At 51.9% G+C, this 16,957-nt stretch overlaps 6 protein-coding genes across 6 annotated transcripts; 4 read left to right on the forward strand and 2 right to left on the reverse strand.

Moving 5' to 3' along the window:
* Positions 1–950: 950 nt before the first annotated feature.
* Positions 951–2,067, forward strand: T310_3724 (uncharacterized protein; the record flags this gene model as incomplete). The annotated part of the gene is made up of 3 exons (XM_013473387.1): positions 951–1,401; positions 1,538–1,890; positions 1,999–2,067. The coding sequence occupies 3 exons, from the start codon at positions 951–953 to the stop codon at positions 2,065–2,067; spliced, it is 873 nt and encodes a 290-aa protein (XP_013328841.1).
* Positions 2,068–3,619: 1,552 nt separating this feature from the next.
* T310_3725 (uncharacterized protein) lies at positions 3,620–4,324 on the forward strand (the record flags this gene model as incomplete). Its single annotated transcript, XM_013473388.1, has 1 exon — positions 3,620–4,324. One exon carries the CDS (start codon positions 3,620–3,622, stop codon positions 4,322–4,324), a length of 705 nt encoding a protein of 234 aa, XP_013328842.1.
* Positions 4,325–5,222: 898 nt separating this feature from the next.
* Positions 5,223–7,990, reverse strand: T310_3726 (Cell division control protein Cdc48; the record flags this gene model as incomplete). Its single annotated transcript, XM_013473389.1, has 6 exons — positions 5,223–5,806; positions 5,868–7,469; positions 7,499–7,674; positions 7,739–7,794; positions 7,857–7,884; positions 7,941–7,990. The coding sequence occupies 6 exons, from the start codon at positions 7,988–7,990 to the stop codon at positions 5,223–5,225; spliced, it is 2,496 nt and encodes an 831-aa protein (XP_013328843.1).
* Positions 7,991–8,769: 779 nt separating this feature from the next.
* Positions 8,770–10,006, forward strand: T310_3727 (uncharacterized protein; the record flags this gene model as incomplete). The annotated part of the gene is made up of 2 exons (XM_013473390.1): positions 8,770–8,931; positions 9,185–10,006. The coding sequence occupies 2 exons, from the start codon at positions 8,770–8,772 to the stop codon at positions 10,004–10,006; spliced, it is 984 nt and encodes a 327-aa protein (XP_013328844.1).
* Positions 10,007–10,722: 716 nt separating this feature from the next.
* Positions 10,723–12,921, reverse strand: T310_3728 (uncharacterized protein; the record flags this gene model as incomplete). The annotated part of the gene is made up of 5 exons (XM_013473391.1): positions 10,723–10,726; positions 10,762–10,899; positions 11,050–11,820; positions 11,957–12,428; positions 12,702–12,921. The coding sequence occupies 5 exons, from the start codon at positions 12,919–12,921 to the stop codon at positions 10,723–10,725; spliced, it is 1,605 nt and encodes a 534-aa protein (XP_013328845.1).
* Positions 12,922–15,200: 2,279 nt separating this feature from the next.
* T310_3729 (Uncharacterized protein) lies at positions 15,201–16,162 on the forward strand (the record flags this gene model as incomplete). The annotated part of the gene is made up of 4 exons (XM_013473392.1): positions 15,201–15,326; positions 15,413–15,667; positions 15,740–16,006; positions 16,082–16,162. The coding sequence occupies 4 exons, from the start codon at positions 15,201–15,203 to the stop codon at positions 16,160–16,162; spliced, it is 729 nt and encodes a 242-aa protein (XP_013328846.1).
* Between the last annotated feature and the right edge of the window lie 795 nt (positions 16,163–16,957).

The raw sequence follows: 16,957 nt of genomic DNA on the forward strand, positions 1-16,957 counted from the left end.
AGGATGCCACAGCGGCGCCAGCAAGCTCTAAGACGAAAAGCACGAACGGAGGCTCAAGGACATCCCACTCCCGCGTGAGGAATAGGCTACGGCACATCGCGGCGTTGAGATCCAGGTTCAGGATCCAAGGTGCGGATCTTTCGTCCTGTGCGGAACAACGGCAAGCCAACTGGGCGACTTGCTGTTGAATGACACCTCTTCACTGTAATAGGAGTAGGGGGTAATTATGGTCTTGATCTTGACCCTGTCCGATCTGAAGCCATTAATCATGTTGTGATTTTTGCTCGTTATACATAACCTGTCTTCCTGCTTGTATATAATTTCAGGGTCACTATCATTCTTAAGTCATTAGATGCAAGCACTGTACTGTTTTCTGCTTGATCATTAGTTTTTCTCTATCTCGTTGATAGACGAATTCTAGTTAGGTCATCTCGTAAAATCCTCATTGTTCATTTTCATGACCTCGTTGGTCATATGTCGACAAATTTATTAAGCTTAGAGGGCTATATATATAATGCCTAATTAATTAACTACTTTATCATAGTGGATTAACAGTTTAATTATATAACACGACAAGGTATCTCTAGAGTATTGTATAATTTAACTACTACTACTAACTACTCTAACTGCTCCCTAGGGGATTGGGGCTTATCCAGGAGGCCTACCAGGGCATGGGGGCAGAACTAGTGCCAGCCAACGTATGTATTCCAAAGTGTTACTCCATCTAAGCAGGGTAGGTTAGGCCGGCAGGCTGACTATATTGCGTACTCACAGCCACAATGCCATAGACAGGTAGCATTGCAGAACGAGCCTCACCCCCAATTCCTCCACCTCCCCGAGTTTCTTGATACATTTCTCCAAGTGCACTCACTCCCACCGCTCTCTCCCAGCACGCACTGTCTGCTTACGTCTTTCTAACCCCACCTTTCGCTACACTTCTCTCCTCCCAAATGTCTCGCAAGACAGTACTCATCACCGGCTGTTCAGCCGGCGGCATCGGGGCTGCCCTAGCTCATGCCCTGGCCAAACGTGGCCACCAAGTCTTTGCGACAGCGCGGAACACCTCCAAGATCCCCTCCACGCTCACGTCCCTTCCCAACGTGACAACGCTGCAGCTGGACGTGACGTCCGCGTCTTCTGTCTCCGAGGCCGCCCAGGCCGTGGCCGCAGCGACGCAGGACCAAGGAACTAGGGGACTGGACGTGCTGGTTAACAATGCTGGCGCTGGTTACACGATGCCGCTTCTAGACGCAGATTTGGATGATGCCCAGAGACTCTACGAGGTCAACGTCTGGGGAGCACTGAGGACTGTCCAAGCGATCGCTGCCTTGTTGATTGAGAAGGGCGGACGTGTGGTCAATGTGAGTAGTATGGGCGGGGCGCTTCATACGCCATGGGTCGGTACGTATCTCTATTCTATATCCTCTTTTTCCTCTTCTTTGTCCTTTTTTTTTCTCCTAGGCTCTCTCTCCACGCTACTATAGTATGCTGCTGCTTGCCTCTCAAAAAAAAAAACCTCTAACCCACTCTCCCACAGGGATCTACTCTTCCTCCAAGGCGGCCCTGACGAACCTCTCCGAGACCCTCCGCCTCGAACTTGCGCCCTTCGGCGTCTCCGTCGTCACGCTCATGGTGGGCCTCATCTCGACACCTTTCCGCACGAACCAGCCTGCGTTCATCTTGCCCCCTACCTCTCGCTACGCCGCCATCAAGGATACCATCGCCCGCTGGGCGTCCGGCGAGGCCGGCCCGAAGGGTTGCTCGGCCGAGGAGTTCGCAGAATCGGTGCTGGATGATGTCGTCGGCAGCGGGAAGGGAGGACAGCTCTGGAAGGGCCCGAAAAGCGGCGCTGCCAAGTTTGTTTCCAAATGGGTGCCGGCGTCGATGGTGGTGAGCAAATAACCCCTTCTCTCTCTCTCTCTCTCTCTCTCTCTCTGTGTGTGTGTGTATGTGTGTGTGTGCCGTATATATGAATTCTGATACGATTCGGCCATCTAGGACGGTTTGTTGACCAATCAAAATGGCCTGGATGAGCTGGCCAAGTGTGTCAAAAAGGGCCATGAGTAAAAGAATGTAATGTAGAACTCGTGGCGTAGAAAGGAGGGGCATATCAGCGGGTATTCACCCAAGGACAAAATCTTTAAGCCCAGGAAAGCGGCTTTCTATATATACAAAGAAAAAGAGGCGCTGCCTCTATCCCTCAAATGTTTGCATGTCCATGTTCATTGGTATAATTTCATTCCCCTCCTTCTCTCGCATACACACGAACCTTGGAATCAAGGCAAACTAACAAGAAGGTAAAAACGAACGACATCAAAACCAATTGTCGTGGGTCAAAATTTTGAAGGAGAAGTGCCTGTTTTCCCAAAATATATTGCAATATCACTAGTCAAGGAACGTTGCATTTTTTTGCATGTCGAGTTTGTAGTGGACAGCCTCTTTCCTTTTAGAGTAAGCTGGGGACCACTGGACATTCAGTGACTGCCTCCCCTTTACGACACGACATTTCCTGCCCAAAGTTTCTCTTTGTCCATCAAGCATTTCTCGCCTGTTACTAGACGAACCTGATGTAGCTATCATGCGTACAGCAAGAGGCCATATTTAAGCCTAAAACTCTAGAAATTCTACTTCTCTATTCTCTATATTAGTTAGGGTTCAAAATTGAACTTTATGGTCTGAAATAGACCCTAGGGGTCGAAATAAGCTGTTAGGAAGCATCTTATCTATAATTGATAATGCTAATATGGCAGAGCACAGAGCTCTAGGAAAGCATGCCAGAGTAGACAAGGTCGAAGAAGCGATAATGTGCAAGCAGGAGAGCGGAGCCAATGGGAGCAGCACAAGCAGGAGCTTAGTCAGAAAGCGTATGTCGAGGAGTTCTCCATCAATAATACCTTAGAATATTCACTCTCTGGCTCCAATTCCTGACCCTGCTGGCCCAACCTCCCTTTTCTTCCATTGGGAGACATCATTCATTGAACATACAACTAAAATCGACCAACAATGAACTCTCCTGTTTGATTGTTTTTGTTGCTGCTTAGCCAACACTCTTGTGGTGTGTGCTCCGCTCCGCCCCGGCACTTCACTGTTCCTCCGCATTAATTAACTTGACGCTCTAGATCGGCCCCACCGGACAGACGCGTTCTACATACATTACGGAGTGATACATATACTCTGGACTCCATCTCTCCTTCCGCGAAGCGACCGGGAAATCAGGACTCTGGGGACAGAGTCATTTCAGCATCTTCTCGATACGCGCCAATTAATGTGAGTACCTACACCAAATCCTGCCTCTTCCTATTCCTCTCCGAGTGTGCCAGAGAGACTAACACGAGGGTTTCGCCCATGTCCCTTTGTCTAGTTCGCTTTACACTTCCTTCCACCTTCTTCCACCATCCAGGCACGACTTTTGTCATATTCAGCATCCTAATAGCCATCCGGGGCCGGTTCCCGTTGTCGTCTCGCCGCGTTGTTGCATTGATGAGCCATTGAATGATACTGTTTCTAGTCGGCGGCCTTTGTCTTGTTGGAGATAAAACTACACACGTTGATTATTGCCATCTATCTACATTATCTGTGAATCGGTCTTGGAACGAAAAGGAACGCTCTGCCACCTACAATGCCTACCACAACTACCACAACCACTTCTACCGCCGACGCTTCGACGCTTTCTCCCGCCGCCCTCGAGTCCAATCTCTTCAATCACCTCGCGAGTACGTCTGCCCTGGAAGACCTACACGATAACCTCCTTTGTGCTCTCCAACGCGCCGGCTGGACCGAGCGAGTCCGCAATCTCTCCCTGGAACTCCTTCGCGCTGGCCGCTGTGACCGTTTCGATGACGTTGTCGATGCCGTTGTCGCCCTCGCCGAGGGAAGAACCCATCCTGCCGTGACGCCTGAGGATAATGGAGAAGCGCGCGACCCGGAAACCGACGCCTTTTTCGAGAACATCGATGTCCGAATACCGAGTTCCGTCGTTGAGCAGGGGGTGAAGGCGATCAAAGAAGCGCTGCGACCGATTGTGACCATCGAAGATGACGGGGACGCGACAGATGGGGATGGCGAGCAGGAGCAGTCGCAACCACAACCAGAGGATTCAACGCCAACGAAGAAGGAAGAGCCCGCGGATGGCAAGCAGCCGGAGAAGGGCAAGGCAGGAAAAGATATCGGTGGTGGCGGTCATCGTAAGAGCATCGACAACGGCAACAGCACGTCCGCCCCGCGTCCTCCCCTGAAGAACGGCGACGCGAGCCCCTCGAAGAAGCCAGCAGCGAAGGACAAGAAACCCAAGACCGGAGGCAAGGACGTCAAGACCAGCAGCTGAAAAACAAAAGAACACGATAGATAGCTACCTTGTAAAAAAAAAGCATACAAAGTCACAGGACTACAATACAAAAACGGGGGAAGGAAAGGGAGAGGCGTTCTCGGTAATCTGGTCAAAAAAGAGCGGCATCATACGGAGTAACATCATGCGTTTGTTTCTTCGATCGAACTCGGGTTGAGACAAGCTATCATCGGCGGGCGTTACTAACTACTCCTCTACATGTATGTACAGTACATTACCATAATTCTTCCTTATTGATACCATCTCCGTGATCTTTTTTTTTTCTTAATTCTTGTCTCTAGGTCTTAAATGTCACGCAAAAGTAAGAAAATAGAAGCTTGCTTGGTTTGGTTTGGTTTGGTTTGCTTGGGGTTGGTTGGTTAATTGATTGGTTAAATAAGCATCTATTATTCGTTCGGCAGGCAGAAGGGAAAAAAAAATTGTAGATGTAGAATACAAAGAACAGCTTAACGCTTTCGATAGATCTACCAGCTGGGAAATTGGGGGGGAAAGGGGGGGAAAGGAAAGGGGGGAATGAAGACACTCCGATCCCGCCGCTTTCTCGGAATTCTCTGAACTGTCTTGTTTCTCTTTTCCATTGGATTGTATTCTTTCTTTCTTTCTTTGCCTCGACTCCCTTCCACATCATCCATCTGCAACTGTCTTGAGAGCTTCATTCATACCATCCTAGGAGATGCATGCATGACAGAAGAATAAGAGATATTCGAGGGGACACAACCAGACACATCAGAGAAACCAATCTCTTTCATCGAGTATAAAAAGATAAAAGAAAAAAAATTACTTTAGACTACCTAACTGCTCTCACCAATCGATAGATTCAAGCTTCAGTGATAACAGAGGGGGATAGAGACGGGGGAAAACATCACAGAGTTTCATGTTAGTCGTAGAGGCTGTCATCATTGCCCGCGTCACCAAAGCCGTTCTGTCCGGAGCTCCCGGCAGCCTCCTCAGCGGTCGGGAAGCGGAAAAAGGCGCTGCCACCCGAGTTCTTCAAGCTCTGAGCAAAGGCCTCGTAGCGTCGGATCTCAACATCGCTGACGGATCGTCGAGCGGACTTCATGGCCTCTTCGAAGTGAGCGCGGGTCAGCTCCGGCACCGGGTCCTCCTCTTCCTCCATGTTGACGTCCTCGCCGGCAGCCTCACGCTCCTTTTGGCGCTCAATTTCCGCAGCAATCGACTGCTTGATGGCCAGCTTGACTGCCCGTTGAGTGATGAACCCAAGATCAGCACCAGAGAACCCGTGAGTCTGGCTGGCAATGTAAGCAAGGTCGACATCGGGAGCCACGGGCGTCTTGCGCAGCTGGGCCCTCAAGATACTCTCACGAGAGGCCTGGTCGGGCAGAGGAACGTAGACCAGGGTGTCAAGACGGCCAGGTCGGCAAAGGGCAGCGTCGAGCTGTTCCGGGCGGTTGGTTGCACCAATGACGAACACGTTCTTCTTCGTGGTCATGCCGTCCATTTCTGAGAAGACACATTAGCATGCTGGTCCAAGTGTGAAAATTTTTATTGAGATTGAACTTACCGGTCAGAAGCTGGTTCACAACCCGGTCAGAAGCACCACCAGCATCTCCGACAGCACCACCACGGGACTTGGCGATAGAGTCCAACTCATCCAGGAACACGACACAAGGTGCAGCAGCACGGGCCTTGTCGAAAATGTCACGAATGTTGCTCTCCGATTCACCGAACCACATACTCAAGAGCTCAGGGCCCTTGACGGAGATGAAGTTGGCAGCACACTCGTTGGCCACCGCCTTGGCGAGCATGGTCTTACCAGTACCGGGAGGACCATAGAACAACACACCGCGAGACGGCGAAAGACCGAACTTGGCGAACTTCTCGGGGTGGTCGACAGGGTACTGGACGCTCTCGATGAGCTCGCGCTTAACGTCCTCCAGACCACCAATGTCTTCCCAGCGGACGTTGGGAACCTCGACGACGGCAACCTCGCGAAGGGCCGAAGGGTTCGAGACACCGAGGGCGTAGCGGAAGTTGTCCATAGTCACACCTAGCGAGTCGAGAACCTCGGCGTCGATGGTGTCCTCGTCAAGATCAATGAGATCCATCTTCTCACGGATCTGCTGCATGGCGGCTTCGGAGCACAGAGAGGCAATATCGGAGCCAACGTAACCATGCGTTTCAGCGGCGATGGTTTCGAGATCGACATCCTCCGCGAGCTTCATGTTCTTGGTGTGGATCTGCAGGATCTCCAGACGGCCGGTCGGGTCAGGGATACCAATGTCCACTTCGCGATCGAAACGTCCGAAACGACGCAGGGCCGGATCGATGGAGTTGGGACGGTTGGTGGCGGCCATGACGACGACGTTGGAACGGGCCTTCATGCCGTCCATGAGGGTCAGAAGCTGAGAGACCACACGACGCTCGACTTCTCCGTTGGTCTTCTCACGCTTGGGCGCGATCGAGTCGATCTCGTCGATGAAGATGATGGATGGCGAGTTCTTCTCCGCCTCCTCGAAAGCCTTGCGCAGGTTGGACTCGGATTCACCGGCCATCTTGGACATGATTTCGGGACCGTTGATGAGGAAGAAGAAGGCGCCCGTCTCATTGGCGACGGCACGAGCCATCAGAGTCTTACCCGTACCGGGGGGACCGTACATCAGGATACCGCGCGGGGGCTTGATACCGATGGACTTGAAGAGTTGAGGGTGGCGCAGAGGCAGCTCGACCAGTTCCCGGATCTGAGCCATCTGCTTCCGGCAACCACCGATGTCATCGTAGCCGACCTCGTTGAGGCCGCCCTCCTCGTCCTCTCGCTGGATGGGCTCGCCCTCACAGTGGATGATGGTATCTTGGGCAACAATACCGTACTCCGGAGGGTCGACCTCGACCACCTTGAACTCGACTTGTCTCATACCACCACGGACTGTGAACAAGTCGCCCTGCCTGACAGGTCGGTAGGCTTCACGGAAGTATGGAGCAAGGTAGACGTCGAAGAGGGAGCCGGTGAGACCCTCGACGGTATCCGCGATGGGGAGAACAGCGATACGCTTGGCCTGGATGGACGAGCAGTGGTTAGCAGCAGGTCGATGGTGGGGCACATGATTAGGCTGATACTCACATATTTGATATCCGGGCACGGGTGGACAGTGATGATGTCTCCGTGCTTAACACGCAAGTTATGCCTGACCACACGGTTGATGCGGGCGCTGCCATCATCGAGGTCGTCGTCCGCCAAGACGATCAGGACAGTGTCTCGTCGCTTCTTGCCCTTGACCAGGACTGTGTCGCCACGGAACAGCTGCAAAGTCTCCATCGTGTTGTTGGAGAGGGCGATGATGGAGTTATCATCGTTAACCGCATCAGTCACGCTGGTTCATCGTCAGCAAGTTGCTCCTCATCACAAGGGATTCTAGAAGGGAGTCCGCCACTTACATCAACGAGTTGGGCTTCTTCTTCTTCTTGAGGATGGCCGTTGCAGTATCGAGCTCCTGCGACAGGGGTTAGTTCGCGAACCCGAGGGGTCACCACTCTTTCACGAGGATCAACTTACATCCTTCTTTTCGGCGCCCGAGACGTCACTGTGAAGGGAGCAGTCAGCATCGTATCGTCTACGACAGGGCAGGGGATGACTTACTTGAGGTGTACCCTCTGTTTGCTGTGAACGTGATCCGGTTCTGACGACATTTTCACTGGCGATGGGGATGTGCGAGGGATGTTATCAAGCTGCAGTCGACGTCACCTGACGACGTGGACACCAAAACCACACAAAGGACAAGAGTCAAGACTCGTCCCGGAAAGAGAGCAGATGAGAGAGTGTCGATACCACGAGAACCAGCAGACGGATGCAGAGAGCTGGCGGGTGGAGAGTGGGAAGTGGGAAGAAGGGGAAGATGCGAGGTGGTTGTAGGAGGGCTGGAGGTTGGCAGGGCAGCTCCGTTAAGAGGTGACGATATTGACTGGTGGCCGAGGCGGTGGTGACTGGCAGGCTGCTGACCTAAGCACTGCTGAGCTGGCTGTTCCGCGCTGTGCCTGGAGCCCGGCGGGCAGCCACGGTTCTGCCGCCACCTCACCGCCCAGAGAAAGACATGGAATCCGCTCGATGGGTCGACCGTTGACGACAGCCGCTGCAGCCTGGCGATGGCATACAGCGGCCCAGTGGCCAGACCGCCGCATCGAGCATGGTAGGGCTCCAGCAGTCCCATGCGGAGGCAAAGTGCCATGCCTAGGGCTCCAATAATTATTAATGATGCCACTTCCATGAGCTCTCAGTTGTGGTCGAGAGACTGCGCATCCACGTCTGCAACAGCCACATCCGCTCCTTCTATACCAATTTCATCTTATCATCCGATAGCACTGTCGCCTTATAGATACAATCGGTCTAGATCGGGAGAAAGCCTCTCCATCCATGGGTGTCTGAGAGAGCCCTGGCTGGCAAAGTACCGGGCGCACACAGGCGTCCTCCCATGGCCCGTGATGAGGCAGGGAAGAAATGCAGCCTAGTTGTCCGTGGATACGTCCTGTGCCATGGCAACATCAAAGCATTGCCAGCCTTGCCGGCTGTCTCCAGGCAGATGTCTGCACCAATTCACAACTTACCCCTTTTACACGGGTCTTTGGTGACCACGGTACTGTTAAGGCTCAACTTTCAGTCGGGTTTGAAATAGCAATATTCCAGCGGGTAGATCCATCAAGCCATACGTCTAATCGGTCACTGACTCATTGTATACCCTTATCAGTTCTTCAGACATCATTCTTGTCTAATTAGAGCACAGGCATTCGATTGCCTAAGATCCTCTTTTCTTGTCACAGCGTCTGGACAGCTGATCCAATCGGGCATCAGATTCTGTCCAGAATCGGTACCTGCAAACATCTCTCCAGGGATGTAATCACTGCCTACTTGTAGGAGTTGCAGGACTGCAACTGCCCAATCGACTTGGAGTTCTCCGGGGAGACACGGGTCTCCTTTCGAGACCTCGTGCTCCATCCAGGATGGAGATCAAGCCCTGGTACCCTGCCGATTATCGCCTTGCCATGAGCAACACCTTTTCTGAGGAGGAGGTGAACTACTTCCTGAGAAAACCGGGTTGCACTCCCCGCTTCGTCTATGGCGTGCTGATGCTTCCGACCGCCCTCAAATACTATATCGATATGGACCAGCGCATAGACATTGCCCAGAACATGACCCAGGCGACACTCTTTGGCTACCAGCTGTATGCGTTTGCCGAGTCGAGTCCTCCGGTGATTGCGCCATCGTCGAATCCGCGAGCCTCGGTGGAGGGCATGTTGGTCTTCAACCTCAATGAGGTCCAGAGAAACGCCATCTACCAGTTCGAGACCGGCCTGATGGATCTGGTCAGCGTCGAGGTGGAGATCTGTCAACGAGACGCTCGAAACATTCGGAGTTTGCGTACGATCGAACCCGTCGGCACATTCGCGTGGCGCGGTTCGGCGGACGGTCTCATCCCTTTGAGAAGGGCAGCCTGGCAGGTTGATGATTTCCTGCGGAGCACTTTCTATCGCCACATCGAGCGATCGCAGAGAGCTAGTTGGACTGCACCTTCTTCCTTATCCTCGTCGTTGTCCAGAGACTCTCTGCGAGATCACACCGGCCCGACTACCCTGAATGACGAACGAGGAGGTGTAAATGCCGTGTCTGGGGACTGGAGGACGTCTTTGGAGAGGATTATTGAAGAATTATAACATACCAGAAGTATGATGGAAACCTATAAAAGAACTCTTTTCATTGCCGTTGATATTGGACTGATCTTACGAGCAGTGCAACTAGCAGTGCAATCTTCTTTCAGAACATGAACGACAAACGAAATGCAAAGATACCAGTTATCTCTTCGATGCTTCTAGGCATGGATTTGCAGAGATGACACTCTCCTGGCACCATATCGTCAAACTAGAGCGACTCATCATACCAGAACTGGACGACATTCTTCACGATGATAGAAAGAAAGAGTTCCACAACATAAAACGTGCATCATCTTCCATCACAGCCGGAATTTTCCTTACCGTCCGAATTCGAGTAGATTTCCTCGACACTCTGTCCTCATTGTCATTGTCATTGTCATTGTCGCCCTGCTCCTTGTAATTTCACAGCCTATGTACGGGAATCCCCTTTCTTTTTCCTTTATGAATCTTTGGAAAAAGCCAAGAAAACTCAATACCTGCTCATCGATGTTTATGACCACGTACAGGGATGTCTCCGGCCTGTCTTTACTTTCCTTTCAGTGCGATTCTTTGTAATAATAACGAACCTTGACATCTCCTTTGTAAGTACAGTACCATCAACTCAGCCACCCTTCGGAATGAAATGAAAGCAAAACGGATTCGTAAGCCTGGCTCTCCTACTTTCTCATTAGGGGAAAGTAGACGCCACCTTGCCTACCTATCTTTTGATATTCGCGGCATTACCTAATTAGGTTATGTACAGTGCCCAAGAAACCCACCTGAGAACTTTTAGGCAGCTTGTCCTCAATTGCCGCCACAACGGGATCATGACAAATTGTTCACTTTTGCCACTTAGGATTTCGGTCGAGCGTTTGTCAAGCCGTCTAGACGATCTACCAAACCCATGAGATATCATTCTACAGTCTATATACAGTAAAAACATCAAGAATAAAGATACACAGAATATCAAAAACGGGAGGAAGGTGGCTTGGGAAGAGAACGAAAGAAACAAGCCAATGCTACTGCTGTCGGACTATGCAGTGGCAGTCGCTTTCCAAGCGTCATACGTCCCCCACAACCCTGCAATCAGACCGATAAATCCAGTCAGGCTTTCTGGCAACCCGATCCCCTTCTCCAGACTCCAGTGGGCGCACAATGGTGCCCAGGCCAGGTTATTGACCAGGCTCTTCCTCCATTTACGGATTTCCTGTCTTCGGGCCTCTTCTTCCTTCTGCTCCTCTTCCCGCTTCTCCGTTTCGGACAGGGTCGATTCCGCCCTGATCTTCTTCCGCTCCTCTTCCCGTCGGCGGAACAGCACAGACTCCCGGCCCAGTCGCACAAACTCGAGCAGGACATACCCGAACCAGGCGCGCGTGCTCCAGAGATACCACGCATCGACTCCGCCCGTTCTCTTCACCAGGCGTTTCCCAAAGATCCCCTTCGAGGCGAGGTATGCCACATTTTCGAGCGCCTGGTACACCAGAATCGACAACACCTCGAGATAAGCCACTATCCGCAGCACCCGGTCACGGGGTGGAGACTTGGCTGTGGCAGAGCCCCAGGTCCAGATCGAGATCAGGGCAAAAAGACGGAGAGTGTAGCGGGTTTCGGATATGAGTTTTGAGAGGGCGAGTAACGGTGGTATCGATGATGAGGAAGGGGAGGAGGAGTATAATACGATCGTGGGGTTTTGTCCTCGTAGTTTGTAAAGGAGGAGCAGACGGAGACGGTTCCGAACGGCGGTTGATGGTAAAGAAGCCAGAAGGTAATGTAGAGCATGTGAACCGTAATTGAGAGTGGAGAGCACAGATCCAAGGCCATCTGACGTAGATAGCAACCTAGCGATTGAAAATAAAATGAGTCAGCAGGATACTTTATTATTTCTTAGGAACTGCCATGGATAATGCATATGAACGTGGGACAGTTCTAGTAACAACTAAACCACAAGAAGGCAAAAAAAAAAATCCCACTCACTTATTCAGCCTTGCCATCGTCACATCGGTAGTTAACAGCATTGTAGAAGCCACGTCGGCCAGAGACTTTTGGTATGAGGAGACCGAAGACTGCGACGGCTTGGACCCCTCCGTGGGGTCTATCGACGTCCCCGCGTCCTCATTCTTCGTGGCGACCGCGTCATCCCCACAAGAAGGGGGAGGATCAGGCTGATGCGAGGGCTCTGTCATGCTGTATGCGCGTTGCTCTGTACAGTAACAGTCATTCAGCCTGGCGGCCTGCCGGCGGACGACGCAGGTCTTATCTATGTACTGTACTTTGTAGGCTGCGCCGTCGGGTTTCCGATGCATCTGATAACCCGAAAGCAGCAACAAGCCGAGGTTCGGGCATCGGAAGCCAACCATCGTCTTTCCGACGACGTCACCTCGCATCACGTGCAGCGGCCGATCTACAATCCCGTCGGGATGAATTTCGTTTATTTCGTTTATCATTCCTGTTTAAACACACACATGCGGATACAGATTCGGAAGAAGCTTCAGGTCAGGAAGACCTCAGATATATCTGCGGGTTTTATCGCGAAAAAAATGATGCCATTTGGGAATAATGACCCGTGGTGATCCGGCATAAAGAAACAAAGAATTACATACAGGCACGGACCGCGAGGACTATGCCTCCGTCCTATCCTAAGATCATTAAAGTTCAACCTCCCCTGATTGGCCGTTTGTCCTGGTCGTTACTGTCTGATCTATTGCTGTCTGCAGCAGACTATCGTTGTGCTCTTCCCCCAGCTCCAGATCTCTCGTGACAGTGTCGACTGTTCTGACGTCAACGTTCTCTATCCACGCCTCTTTCCCGTCGTCCGAGTCGGATTCAAAGATGGATTGGGATGCACGAGGAGGATATTGCGGATTACCGCATTTGACCCAAGGGAATACTTCCACCTCACCATGCTCTGGGATTGGAGTGATGTGAAGTGCTGGCACCATTGCAAGTGTCGAAAAACGACGCGCTGTACGGACTTGTCTTCTGGGCACGCTGTGAATGATATCACGTCTTTCCTCTCGGTGGGCAAGACGCTCGCGATTGCTGTCGATCTTCAAATCTCAAGCCCACCTCTGGATGTTTCCCTTCTCGAGTGTCGTCGAGGCCCCAGCTGGCCGGGGCATGTGGAACATCCGAGGGCCCATGCGGCATACTGCTTCACTCTGCCGTGGTTTCTTGCTGGGCCGATTCGGGGGCTTTGGCACGGAAGAAGTTGAAGGCCCTGCAGTCAGACTTAGCCCTTATGTTGCTCATGGAAACATCAAGGGAAGCACACTTTTCTCTTTAGTGGAAGGCGCCATTGTCCATGAAGGCGATGATGAGGCCAGATGGTAGAAGATGATGAGAAAGGACGATTTGAATTTTTCTCATGGCCTGGAGGCAGGCTAAGAGACTGTCACAAACTGCAAGCTGATGGTGAACGCTGCTACAGTTTGTAGTGGCTCGATGTTGAGCCAGTCCTTGTTGTGGACTGCTCTGGAGTGAGGTTTCTGTGCAGCATCATTTCTGGCAAGTGAAAGGAAACTGCCAGAGATTTCACAGTTTTCCTGGTGAGGTTGGTAGGGTCATTCTCGACGTTTTGTATCCGTTGGGGAAGTATCGTCCCAATGCGGATTGTCGGGGCTCTTTTACAAAATTTGTAAAGGCCCCAGACAGACAGGCAGTGAGAGGTATGTCCTTGTTGTGGGATACCAGCAGAAGGAGAGAAATATAAAGTATTTTTGAGAAGTTTTCAGTGGAGGAAAGGAAGATATGGATGGTTTGCAGAAGTATATACAAGTTTGTTTCTGTCTGTCATGAGATGGGGCAGATGGGGGTTTATATAGCTTTTCGTCAGGACTGCTTAAGGCTGGCCGTGAATTCGATTTGCGGCGGTCGCCGTCCACAGATCCCTTCACGAATGGGGATTCCCTTCCACTTTACGATATTTTCCCTCTCTCTCATATACTGACGCTTCCTTTCACTAACAACAAGCTCACATGGCAGACAGATCACCAAGGATCTACCTATGGCCGGGCACTTCCTGAGCTGCATCATCACCATATGGAATGAACTGCCGCTCATCCTTGTCATCTTCACTGGCAGCAGGCTGCTCCCTGCCGCTCAGTTTTGATACTACTGACTCATTTTCGTACACAAGCGAACAATAGAATGTTCATCTAAACCTGATATCTGATAGCCTTGCAGAGCAGACAAGCAGCTCTACCTTGGCCTCATTCTCCAGTCAGGCAGTTAGTCAAGTAGAAAAGATGACACCCTGGTCAGATGTTCCTGAGAGCTTTCCTCCGCTGCAGACAAATCAATTCTGCATAGCATCTTGCTCTATAACAAGAAAACCTCCCTGCATAACCGTCTTGCGAGTGCTGATATACTTATCTAGAATGCACTCTCTGATTGGCCGAGCGTTCTTCCTAACCCAATCGGGGTGCTCGCGAACCGGCCAATCGCCAGGCTGCCCGGCATCGGGCCCCGCGCGTTCCGGAAAGCGAGAGGGCGAGCTGGCGGTGGGCCAGACCAGCGAGGGCGCTGCGAGCAGATGCGAATAGGAGCCTCTCGTGTATTGTTTACCTAGACTGACTCCATCTGGAGGTCGAGATAAGAATACGCAGTGCGGATTACGTGCATCTAGCAGCCAACGCAGTCCCTTGGTAGTGGTGCTCCGCCTTCCTAGCCGCGGTGCAAGTAAGCAACGGAGCTGGCCGAGGCAACGCGATCCGTCGCCAGCTCAGCTCGCCAGCCTCCGGCAAGCCATCCGTATTAGTAGCGAGACACCAGCCCCCAGGACCAGGACCCAGGTGTATTCCACCTGCAGCTCCCTCCTCCTCCACCCCCATCCTCCACCTGCACCACCGCGTGTGCATCTCTCGCCTCGTCTCCTGGTAAGTGCACTGCTCAATTCATCCAGCTCTGCTTTATCCCGGTGTTGCGCAACGTTCCGGTAGACCCGCGCCTTGAGTCCTCTCAACGGCTGCGCTCGTCAGGTCGTCCCGGTAGCTCAGCCGCGCCAAACCTTCCCTATAAACAAACACTCCACCGGTCCCTTTTAACCCCCGCGATTCCCCCGGTTGCGCTGTTGAGATCTTGCGACGGAACACCCCCCCCCCTTTGCTGACGTGGAGGCATGTTATTTATGACAGCGAATTGCCCTGCTGACCTGCCGCGCTTCTAGATCGATCCCCTTTGACCGCCTCCAGTTTAGTTCCCCACCTCGACGCCCGTCATCATGTCCGTCAAATTCCAGCAGGAGACTGTCCGCACCACCAGCGGAATCAGGCCAGCAGCAAAGGAACTGGCGCATGAAGTGGGCGAGCGCTTGACGGGTGGTAAGACCCAGACGGGCTACCTCGCGGTATGTATACACGAACGACAAGGACGTCCGTCCCAGGAGGAGCCCTTTGCTCACGTCCGCCGCAGCTCTACCTGAGACAACTGCAGTCGAACCCGCTGCGCACCAAGATGCTCACGTCGGGTGTGCTTTCTGGTCTGCAGGAGCTGCTGGCCTCGTGGATCGCGCACGATGTCAGCAAGCACGGACACTACTTCAGCTCCCGCGTGCCCAAGATGGCGCTCTACGGAATGTTCATCAGTGCTCCTTTGGGCCATGTGCTTATCGGCATTCTCCAGCGCATCTTCGCCGGCCGGACGAGTCTGCGGGCCAAGATTCTCCAGATTCTCGTCAGCAACTTAATTGTATGTTGCAATCCTTTTTCCTGCAGTCCGGTCCTGCCCTCTGTTTACTGACCCATGGCCCTCCTGTTCCAGGTCTCCCCCATCCAAAATGTCGTCTATCTAGCCTCCATGGCCGTCATCGCCGGCGCTCGGACGTTCCACCAGGTGCGCGCCACCGTCAAGGCCGGTTTCCTGCCGGTCATGAAGGTCAGCTGGATCACGTCCCCGCTCGCGCTGGCCTTTGCGCAGAAGTTCCTGCCGGAGCACGCCTGGGTGCCGTTCTTCAACCTGGTCGGATTCGTCATCGGCACCTACGTCAACGCCCACACCAAGAAGAAGCGTCTCGAGGCGCTCAGACGGGTATGCAGCTAGCCGTTCCTCGTCTTTATCTTTGTCCCAGGGTAGTTGTCTTGTCGCTGACTATTTCCACTGCAGCAGTTGGACCAGCAGCGTCGAGGAGGCGGTGCTGCAGCCCCTGGAGCTCCAGGCCCCGAGTACGGCCGAAGGGACTATTAATTGTATGTCAAGGCATGGTCCACGAGATCCAATGACTAATATCTAAAGCGGCTCTCCTGACTATCATGCAAGGATGGCAGCAAATATTTCTGATCTGAGCAGGTGATGTCCCGGGGGGGGAAAAAAAGAATATTTGTCACCTCTCATGCAAAAAACAAGCCACTTATCTCTCACTGCCAAAATATCACCCAAGTCCAAAAAAAAAAAGGAAATGACTGGGATGATCCATTAGGAAGGGGTTGGATAGGGTTTTCTTTTTATTTGTTACGACATAGCAGGCTTATACGAATGTGATGTATACCTATCTCTCGGGTTATTAGCAAAGAAAAATGAACACCTGGTAAAAGAGAGGAGGGGGTTTCTTCTACGTATGATACGACAAGATTAATACGACAAAGATTCCATGCTGTATCTTTTTACGTATCTTTCTCTCTTTCTTTCTTTTTTTCCTTTTGGCGGGATTTATTTGTTTTACGTAGTGATTATGAAGTACTTATGATTCGATGATGAAATATAGGTCTCATTAGAAGGTATTTTCCCTTCCTACGTATCTACCTCTGTATATATAGTCTGTAAGTCGGGGGAGAAAGGATACCAAAAAAAAAGGGCATCAATTGACGCTGCTTTCCGCCTCAGTCAATTCGCATAAAGTTTATAAAGCAAAGCGAGAACCTCCGGAAAACTCGAAAAAATGGTCAGAAACTCAGCCAAATCTCTCATCCTCTTCTCTTCATTGATAGTTGTCTTTGTATGTAACACATGTCTATCCATGTGGATCGGAGTATGGATGGGAGA

Source organism: Rasamsonia emersonii, assembly GCF_000968595.1.
Source record: "Rasamsonia emersonii CBS 393.64 chromosome Unknown ctg1118621760078, whole genome shotgun sequence".
In the NCBI taxonomy this organism is placed as follows: Eukaryota; Fungi; Ascomycota; class Eurotiomycetes; order Eurotiales; family Trichocomaceae; genus Rasamsonia; species Rasamsonia emersonii.